Source organism: Beta vulgaris, chromosome 1, assembly GCF_026745355.1.
Source record: "Beta vulgaris subsp. vulgaris cultivar EL10 chromosome 1, EL10.2, whole genome shotgun sequence".
Lineage (NCBI taxonomy): Eukaryota > Viridiplantae > Streptophyta > Magnoliopsida > Caryophyllales > Amaranthaceae > Beta > Beta vulgaris.
The window spans coordinates 8,102,866-8,113,020 of NC_079202.1; the positions used below are offsets into that span (position 1 = coordinate 8,102,866).

At 38.1% G+C, this 10,155-nt stretch overlaps 1 protein-coding gene across 2 annotated transcripts; it reads right to left on the reverse strand.

Annotated features, from left to right (window-relative positions):
- Positions 1 to 6,647: 6,647 nt before the first annotated feature.
- On the reverse strand, positions 6,648 to 9,553 carry LOC104905619 (uncharacterized). Of its 2 annotated transcripts, none has more exons than XM_010694208.4 (3): positions 9,290 to 9,553; positions 7,538 to 8,005; positions 6,648 to 7,436 (listed from the first exon to the last, which is right to left on the reverse strand). In XM_010694208.4, exons 1-3 carry the CDS (start codon positions 9,398 to 9,400, stop codon positions 6,756 to 6,758), a joined length of 1,260 nt encoding a protein of 419 aa, XP_010692510.2. In that variant the 5' UTR covers positions 9,401 to 9,553; the 3' UTR covers positions 6,648 to 6,755. The 2 variants fall into 2 exon arrangements, with proteins under 2 accessions (XP_010692510.2, XP_010692511.2); XM_010694209.4 differs by having other exon boundaries at positions 7,538 to 8,058; positions 9,290 to 9,551.
- Positions 9,554 to 10,155: the final 602 nt, after the last annotated feature.

Here is a 10,155-nt window from a genome sequence, read left to right on the forward strand (position 1 = left end):
CTTTTTCCATCCCTGCCACCAACAAGGTCCCTCCACCACCATTTCCCAAACTTGTCCCCTCAGCCACCCTTTCTCTCTCCTCCCACAGCCACCTAAACTGAACTCCACCCCACCTTCATTGCCACCCCGAAATCCTACCCCTTCCACCCCACCCCCACTAGACCAAAACCCACCCCACTTGACCAAAACCCACCCCACCTTACCACGACACCCACCACCTCGAATCAAACCCACCCCACTAGTCAGAAACCCCAACCGTAAAGACCCACATCCTCAACCGCCAGTCCACCACATCCCCCTCTTGAGCCGACGCCACCATCACCATCCCGTTCTATATATTCACATTCACAGTGAATAGTGGGATGTCGGGGAAAAGAAAAAAGAAAAGAAAACTTGGAAGAGATGGGTGGATGGTATAGTGGAGATCAGATGGTGGCTATGATGGAGTGATAAGGAGAAGAGATGGTGGCGTGGTAATGTGGCGTAATTTTTGGTGGAGATGGTGGCTTGATTTTTGGGTGGTTTTAATGGTGGTGGTTGGTTGGTTGCTTGCGGTAGTGGTGCTTCCTTATTTTCGTGATTTTTGTGGTGCTAATTGTGGTTGATATTGTGGGTGGTGGTGGTGACGCTGGGCAGGGGAGATGGTGGTGTGGTAACTGGTAATGTGGAGAGGAAATGGTGGTGATGACTGGTGAGTGATGACAGAGAGAAAGGGGTGAGAGGGGTTTATTTTCTTTGTTTTTTAAAAAATTAAAAAAAAACCAATCACAAGGTGACATGTGGCAAGTCACCTTCTAAAACAAGTTACCAATTTCAGAAACAGGTAAAAGACTCATTTTGAGAAGATGGGGCATAAAGTTAGGATTGTTCTGATATTAAATGAATGTGGGACTATTATGAGCAGACCACCAAAAGGTGGGATTATTATTTTCCATTTTTCCTATTCTAAATTCCTTATGTTTCAAAAGATGGTTGAAAATCTTTCTAATTGCAAAATTAAAATATTTCAAAGTGATGGAGGAAGGGAATTTGATAATTCTCCTCTTCTTCAACATTTTTCTGACAATGGTATTATTTTTCAAAAATCTTGTCCCCATACTCCAGCTCAAAACGGTGTTGCAGAATGCAAACATCGTCATATCATTGAAAGGACTCGTACTATGATTATTCATAATGACTTTCCTGCGGAATTTTGGGTTGATGCCTCATATACTGCCACTTACACTATCAATCGATTACCCAGCTCGGTTTTAGGGGGTGTTTCTCCTTTTGAAAAATTATTTCATCGTCCTCCTTCCTATCAACTTTTGAAAACATTTGGATGTGAATGCTTTCCCTTGTTCCTGGACTCTAAAAATCACAAACTGCAACCTAAATCTAAAACTTGTGTTTTTATTGGATATGCATTGGAATTTAAAGGGTATCGATGTTTTGATCCTACTACCAAGAAAGTCTACACTAGTCGTCATGTTCTTTTTCATGAACATAAATTCCCATATCGTGCTTTGGTTGGTCCTCAGTCTCGTGAGCCTTACACGTCTCCTTGTGTCTTGTCTGCTGATTGGCCTATTACTAACCTCGCCCCTGACAGTTCCTCGATTCCTGTGTCTCGACTCACCTTGGCCAACCCCCCCACCCGCAGCTTTGCTGCCCCGCCCACTTTTTCGCCCGTTGTGGCCCCCCCGTCCCCCATGCTGGCTCTCCTCCTCGCAGCCATGCTACCTCGCCCAGCTTACGCACGCAGCCTGTGCCGAGTCCTACTCCTGCGTCTGCCTCGCCCGCTGTCGAGCCAACACTCGATGGCCTGTCCGGTCCCCTTCCCGCGTCTGCCCAGCAGGTTCGTGGCTCCTCCCCACCTGCTGTGCGTGCCTCGGCAGCCTCGCCTGCTTCGGCCTCTCCCATCTCGTCTTCCCCTGGTCTCCCCTCTCCATTATTTCTAATAAACATCCTATGGTTACTCGCCTTAAAAGATGTGGTCTAAGCCTCATGTCCTAATGAACTTAAACACTGAAATTGTAGAGTCTGAACCTACTAATTTTAAACAAGCTTCTAAAGACTCACGTTGGCGTCAAGCTATCTTAGATGAATATAATGCTTTAATTCAAAATGACACATGGGAGTTGGTACCTCGCAACTATGATAAGAATTTACTTGGTTGTAAGTGGGTTTACAGGATTAAATATGATTCTGATGGTTTTGTGGAGCGGTTCAAAGCCATACTTGTGGTTTTTTTGCAATCACCAGTAGGCAGGTATTGATTACTTTGAAACCTTTAGTCCTGTTGTTAAACCAACTACTGTTCGTATGGTGCTTACTATTGTTGTTTCTCTTAAATGGTCTATTCGTCAGTTAGATGTCAAAAATGCGTTTCGTCATGGTTTTCTCAATGAAGAGGTTTATATGCGTCAACCTCCTGGTTTTATTCATCCATCTAAACCTACACATATTTGTCGTCTTCGTAAGTTCATTTATGGTTTGAAACAAGCTCCTAGAGCTTGGTTTTCTCGGTTTAGCAACTTCCTTTTATCTATTGGTTTCAAGTGCAGCAGTTGTGACACTTCTATGTTTACTCTGAAATATAGTGGTCATCTCATTATTCTTCTCTTATATTTGATGACATTGTCCTTACTGGTAGTAGTCCTCCTCTTGTTGCCAAATTCTTCTTTCTTTCTTCTCAGTTTGCTATGAAGGATTTAGGGGATCTTCATTATTTCTTAGGTGTACAGGTTGTCGTACTCCCTCTGGTTTATTTTTGTTCAACATAAGTATGTTTCTGATTTACTACGTAAATTCCATCTTCATACTGTAAACCAGTTACCACTCCTGTTGCTATAAGTAACATTGTCTCTGCTTGATGGAGAACTTCTTGCTGATCCCACAGATTATCGTAGTATGGTTGGTGCATTGCAGTACTTAACTATGACTCGTCCTGATATTGCTTATGCTGTTAAAATGGTGTCCTAGTTTATGCATGCTCCTCGTACTACTCACCTTTATGCTGTGAAAAGAATTTCCAGATATCTGCAGGGCACTTTGGATTATGGACTTTATTTATATAGCAGCAGCTCTCCTACTGTTGTTATTGCCGATTCTGATGCAGATTGGGCAGGATGTCCTGACACACGGCGTTCTACTACTGGATATGTTGTTTTTCTTGGGAAGAATTTAATTTCCTGGCGTTCGAAAAAGCAACCTACTGTCTCTAAGTCCTCCACTGAAGCTGAATACAGGGCAGTTGCGTACACAGCTGCAGAAACTATTTGGTTGAAGCAACTTCTTGCTGACATTGGCCATTTTCTCCGTCGTCCTGTGATTGTCTATTTCGACAATGTCTCTACTACTTATATTACTGCTAATCTAGTTCATCATGATCGTAGCAAACATATCGATGTTGACTATCACTTTGTTCGAAAAATGGTTGCCAAGGGAGGTCTTATTGTTCGACATGTTCCTACACTGTCTCAGGTTGCAGACATTTTTACTAAAGGCCTATCTACTGACTTGTTTACCAAACATCGTACCAATCTATCCGTTGTTTCACCCTGTTAAGATTGAGGGGTGTATTGGATAATATTATATGTAAAGGGTAGAATGGTAATTTACTAAGTTATAGGTCTGTATTGTAAACACTATATATATTGAATGCTAGGGTTTAACCTACATCAGGTTAACACAATTATTTCCCACACTTGTACATTAACCACTAGGATAAGTTGTATTTATTATTATTATTATTATTATCATAAAGTATTATATTAATAAATGAAATTGTTTCTTATGCGGAGCATAGCCGAGCCTAATAACTGGTTAATTTAGATATCCTGATCAATCAAGTGTTTCGTCCTCTGAAGAAGTAATCCAAAAAAAGTCATTAAGCAAATTATCTATCTGGTAATAACAGTCCGAAAACTCAACTGTTACGAGTACTAATGATTTTAATTAAACTAATCTGTGATAGTATTTACTTCGAGCGTAAATGATCATCACTATTGTATCTTTTAATTAAAGCTCAAAGTATTAAAGTGCATTAGTCATCAAGACATCAACTCATCACTATTACGACTTTGCGAGTCTTGAGCATGTAAAGTAACCTAGCAAGTTGCAACAACTAAGACCTAAGTGGCATATCATGTTTGATTACCGGAACTAAAAGAAGGCAACCTTTAATTTCAAGACTTTGATCTCCAACAACTGATATCTACATACAATATTGCTTTGGAATTGCTAATTTGCTATGAACTTTCTTAATTGTAGAAATTACTGTTGAGACAGATGCAATTATCGAAACAAATAACAATAAAACAATCAACACAAGAATTAAGGTGGTTCACTAATAGTGTGTTAGCTACGTCCACATGCAGAGGAGAACTGATTTTATTAGATTTAGAAGAGAGTACAAATTACAAATCAATACAGATGTGCCTAACCCCTCAAAAAAAAGAAAACAGACCCAATATATTAAGAGTTCGTATTGTGTCTGACTCGTCCGACACAATATTCTTGTCGGACGACTTCAGTTAGAAGCACTTGTGCTTCAGTTAGACTTACTTGAGTTTCAGTTGGTCTTTATTTTTTTTCAGGTAGTCTTCATTTTTGTTTCAGGTGGTCTTCATTTTTTTTCAGGTAGTTTTCATTTTTTTCAGTTGGTTCTTCTGCTTCAGTTAGACTTACTTGGGTTTCAGTTGGTCTTAATTTTTTTTCAAGTAGTCTTCATTTTTTTTTCAGGTAGTCTTCATTTTTTTCCAGTTGGTTCTTCTGCTTCAGTTAGACTTACTTGGGTTTCAGTTGGTCTTTATTTTTTTTCAGTATCTCTTTGTTTCAGTTGGTCCATTATTTGTTTCATTGGTATACATATTACGAAACAAAGTCCAACTGAAACAAAACAAAGTCCAACTGAAACAAAACAAAGTCTAACTGAAACAAAACAAAGTCCAACTGAAACAAAACAAAGTTCAACTGAAACAAAATAAAGTCCAACTGAAACAAAACAAAGTCCAACTGAAACAAAACAAAGTCCAACTGAAACAAAAAAAGTCCAACTGAAAATGGAAAATAGGAAAAGAATGAAGACTGAAATTAAGAATTTCATGAAGAAAACCCTCATACCCATTTTCACCATTAAACAATCCGACGCTTCAAACTGCAAACTCAACTGCCGGAATCTTTGTGGTAAAGGTAGCAAGCGGCTCTGCGTTTTCTTTGTACTGTACTGTACTCGCTATTCCAAAAATTGCAAAAAAAACACACCATTTCAGTGTACTGTACTGTACTCGCCATTCCAGTGTTAACTTTGTGATGTTCTTGTTGGCATTTCTTTAACTTGGGTCGTTTTCTTTGTCATCAATATATATGTCTTCTTGCAAAAAGACATCTTCTTCCTTTATGGCCATTAGATATTATTCGTTTACTAATCGATAATGGTTAGCAATTGGTGAAGAAGAGGTGGTGATTGAAGAAGAAGATGAAGAGTCATCTTGGTGAAGTCCTTGCATCTTCTTCGTCTTCTTCTTTGCGTTTGCTCTGCCCGTCCGACGGAATGTATTGGGTCAGACGGTCTGACCCAATACTTTCACTTATATTAAACAACACACTGAAAGTTTAATCCTGATGCCAGATTAAATAATTCAAGGCATAATTCAACAAGTACCATAGGTCATCACTTTTGAGAATTGTTGACCATTGTTTTAATCATGTTTCAAAAGTTTGTCGACTATTGACGTTTTTACAGGATTTTGCTTTTGTAGTCTTAAGTTTTATGCATAAGCATAAATACATTAATCAATATGATAGTACATGGGAATGAATTACTAACAGCTCTCAAAAAAGGCGTTGCTTACGCTTTATTTCCTTGGTTTGCTAGTTTAGGAGCAGGAAGATTCTAAGTTGTTTTTGTTTCCGTATCTGGTTAGGAAGAATTCTGATCAACTGTGACATCGAATTGGTATGGATGTGGCACCTATCAGAGTGTGGTAATGGGTTGGTCTTCAACGTTCCAAAGGATCTCCAGCTTACCAGCCAGGCCTTTCTCTGACCTGATAACTAGTATCGCTGCCTCGCCCCTCTATGACAAAAACACGTGCGATTAGTGGTATTCGTGCTTAATGATTCTACTTCTAGCCTCTTATAAAAACCCTTTAAGACTACATAAATCATTTTTCTTCTTACCAAACATTTCTAGGTCCAATAATAAAGGTTTCATATCTCATAACGTCAGTCTTACAAATTAAGGATCCAGGATTAACGACGGAAAATTATAATTGATCACATATGATTCTGAAATGATCCTTTGAAAGTATAACCTAGAACACTACCATCAGAAGCAAACGGCCTCAGGCAAGATATGAAGCAGAAACACTCTGTTCCAACTTCTCACAAGCAAGGTAGCTATACAAAATCACGACGATATTAATGCATCATTCAAATATACTTGTTGCTCAGTTCGCATACTGTCAGGTCCTCCAGGTCTTAAGTGAGGAGGTGGTAGCGGCTAAACAGATAGCTTCTTGGTGCTGCCGTAATCGTCTGGATACCGCGTCTTTTCCCCCTTCAGGGCCTTAGGTTGCATAAGTTTGTTCTGCTAGTTTTGCTTGTTAAGGTTTTGGTTTACCTATTACTCACTTACTTATTTACTGTATGCTACTCTGATGTGAAAAAAAAAATATATACTTGAGTATGTTGGAATTAGCATTATAACCAACTACAATATGCGCAACTTGGCGGAGATCTATTCAGAAGAAGAGTTGCCAGAAAAGTGATCAAAGAGACCAAGTTGAACGCAACATTAGACCTGGAATTTGGTTATTCCTGTCCATGAGATACACAAATGCTGGTTGTAAACTTAATTTATTGCCCACATTGTATTTCAGAAATGCCTCAACCTGAAAATGGTCCCAACTTTTTGGACCTTGGATTATCCCGCCTAAACTTAGACCCCATCCAATCTCATCTTCTGGAAAATCAGACATGCTAACTGACCACTGAAGATTTATTGGATTGCTATTCCTCATCTGTAACCACCCTCGAACTCTAGTACTTTCATCAAGCTCAGATTCGAGCATCACAGCAACTGAGCCTACTGATGGAAGATCCTCGAAATGTGATGTTGAGGTGGGGGAAGAGGTTACCGTTGATTCCTCATAACGCTGACGGTGTCGCCAAATGCTAAAAGGTATTGCCAAGGATCCAGGATTGGCCTGTTGTCTTGGTCTAGGTACATGGTGAAGCCCAAAGAGGGAAAGCTTTGTACTCCTTGGGAGCTGATAGACAATCTGACCAAAGGTGCTGAAGCAATGCCCAAATGAACCAGGTAGATCAACAACAAACTGAGCTAAAGAACCAACAACATTTGATTTCTTTACCGTTAAACCAATTGCACGTCCATGATCTTGATGCAACAAGGGTGGTCCGAAAGATGAGTAATCAGTAAGGCCTTTCTCCTGTCAAATGAAATAAGGTCAATATCAATTTGGAAGCACAACCTTTAAGCTTATGCCACACACGACAAAAAATATAGATGTCATGAAGTTTTAGTAGATACCTGAAATGAAGAATCGGTTAGAATTGACATATCCCCACATCTAGCCCCCATGGGAATTGCAATAATCGAGCACCAGTCAGTTATATTTGCTGTATAACTTACTTTAGCAAGAGAGAGAGCACTTCCAAGAATATTGCCGGAATCTATGACGTCGCTCTGATTAGCAATGAAATCTGCTTCAAGAACATCTTTTTCACGGAATTTGGTCTCCAAGGTGATTCTCGCATTTATTCCCGTTCTAATTCCGGCCCTCTTAATTGCATCAACACTATCCCGATCAAGATAATCTATTAAGAACAAAGTTCCCATCACATCAACTTCACCCCTTACATAGGTACTATCTTCTTGAAACGGACTCCCTTTCGATGTCCTCGCAATTGTAAGCATTCTTTCCACTTTGTCCTGTCTGTCTCTTAGTTTCATCAGGTCCGCAAATGCTTCTCGCTGCAAACGCTTCAATATTTCAATCTGAAAATTATATCATGGCAAGAGTTGTCAAGCCCCATCATACTGCTTGTTACCTATGAAAGCAGCAACATTGTCAAACTCCAACTCACATGTCATGACATCTAAAGACTTTTTCGTTTATACAAGCCACAAATAGATAATCTGAATTGTCACCAGAAAACATAGTTTTTTAGCCATAATATCCGTGGCAAACAATAACAAAGCCTAAAGGCCCTAAACCATAAGGAAGAGCTATTATCTGCCACATTTTTTTTGACAATTCATTTAATTTTCATACTTCAACATCTACATCTGCATTTATATTGTTTATTTTCTCATATTGGGAAGATTTTCAGCTTTTGTTGTTTCTTCCCCTATTTCCTTCTCTCCTACAAGTCTTTCTACAAACCTCATGAAGATGGCTTCGATAACGAACACCATCATATGGATCCTTCGATCAGTAATGGCAACTGATCCCAAAAGCCCAAGCATAGACAGTGATCAAAGATTGGTTGCATGGTAGAAAGTAAATTAGCACACTAATAAAAACCTTAATTGGTGGCAAACAATCTAAACGAATTGCACGATTCACAATAGGTTCCATATCCACTACTCTCCCATCAATTCCAAAAACTTCTAGAGCCCCAAATCCTTTGAAAAGCAATCAAAGCAAGCCTTTCATCTCCAAAGCATTTTCTGACAAATGAAAGCATCTATCCTTCACATTGATACCTGGACATGGGTCCAAATGATCATGCTCAGAGCTAAGAATCCTACAGGTGCATCTTGGAAACCTAAATTACATCCCAATTTCCTTGTAAAACTTTATATGCCGTTTGCCAATTGCAAGAAATTTCAAACACCACACCACAAATACTTTCAATCAACAGGCACACTCCATTCCTCAAAAATTTAACTTTCTACAACAACAAATGTTCTTAAACTGGTCATCCAACAACATACCAACTAAAGAGAACGCCAGCTAAAAGTTTCTTCAATCAACAAATGCTCATTTCACAATCAGAAAACGATAATGTAAAAGTCACCATTAAAATCCCTTTTTTTCTTCACAAATACAATAATCTAAGCACAAAGAATACTTCGCAAGCAAATATGGCAGAATTCGACATTATCCAAGAAAAAACTTGCAGCACATTTGTACATTAGCATAAATAATTGACCGAAAATAAGACAGAATTCAGCATTTGACAGCAAACCACCATTAAGGATGAAGAATTATTAATAAGGTAAAACACATGAAAATTACTAAAATCGAAAAAAGGAGGGGAAAGTGTGAAAAATTACCGGACTTTGACGGAACTTATTTTGCCGGCGACGAGAAAAGCCGGTGACGAAATCTTCGCCGGATTTTGCGAAAGACTTTAATTTGTCGATAATCGAAGCAACGGGATCCATTTCGAAACCCTAACCCTAAAAATTACGGTTTGAAGAGGATGAAATGTGAGCTAATTCAATAGAGAAGTTTTTGAATTTCAATTACGTTGTGACAGAAAGTTGAAAGAGGAGAGAGCTGAGAAGGCCGACTATATTTGGGAAAATAAGTTAAGAGATAAAAGCTGAAATTGATAAGATACTTGAAATGAGCTAAATTGATAAGGTAGTTGAAAATCTCAGCACTTTAAATTAAGATGCTATGTTTGATAATAATTTCAATTTTAGTTAATTTTTAAGTTTAAATTTTATTTAAACTCTTATCCCAAACATGATTATTTATCTCACCCCTCATTGTGCACCCAAAAAGAACATATCATTTATATAAAAGAACACAAACTTTTTTCAACAATTTTTTTACTTTAAAAAAGAACACACGAGTTAAAATTAAAGAACGTGTAAATTTGTATTTATAAAAGAACAAAGGTTATAATGAAAAGAACATATAGTAAATGAACATCTACACTTAAGGTAAAAGAACATATACCTTTTAAATTTAAATTTGAAAAATGAATCTTTAGTTGGAAAATTTAAGGAAACAAATAACAATAATTTTTAAAACTACAAACTCTAAAAATGGTAAAACGACGTAGTTTAAAAAAGGGTGCACCATGCTCTACATGCACTTGGGTGCATGTACTTATTTGCGGACACCAAAATATATATATATATATATATATATATATATATATATATATATATATATATATATATAGGAA

Bases quoted from the DNA above. Each gene is read 5' to 3' on its own strand.
- LOC104905619 (XM_010694208.4), bottom strand. From the start codon at position 9,400: ATGGATCCCGTTGCTTCGATTATCGACAAATTAAAGTCTTTCGCAAAA. The intron at 8,006-9,289 runs GTAATTTTTCAC...TATAATTTTCAG, and splicing joins ATAAGTTCCGTCAAAGTCCG to ATTGAAATATTGAAGCGTTT. The intron at 7,437-7,537 runs GTATCTACTAAA...TTCATTTGACAG, and splicing joins TAACCGATTCTTCATTTCAG to GAGAAAGGCCTTACTGATTA.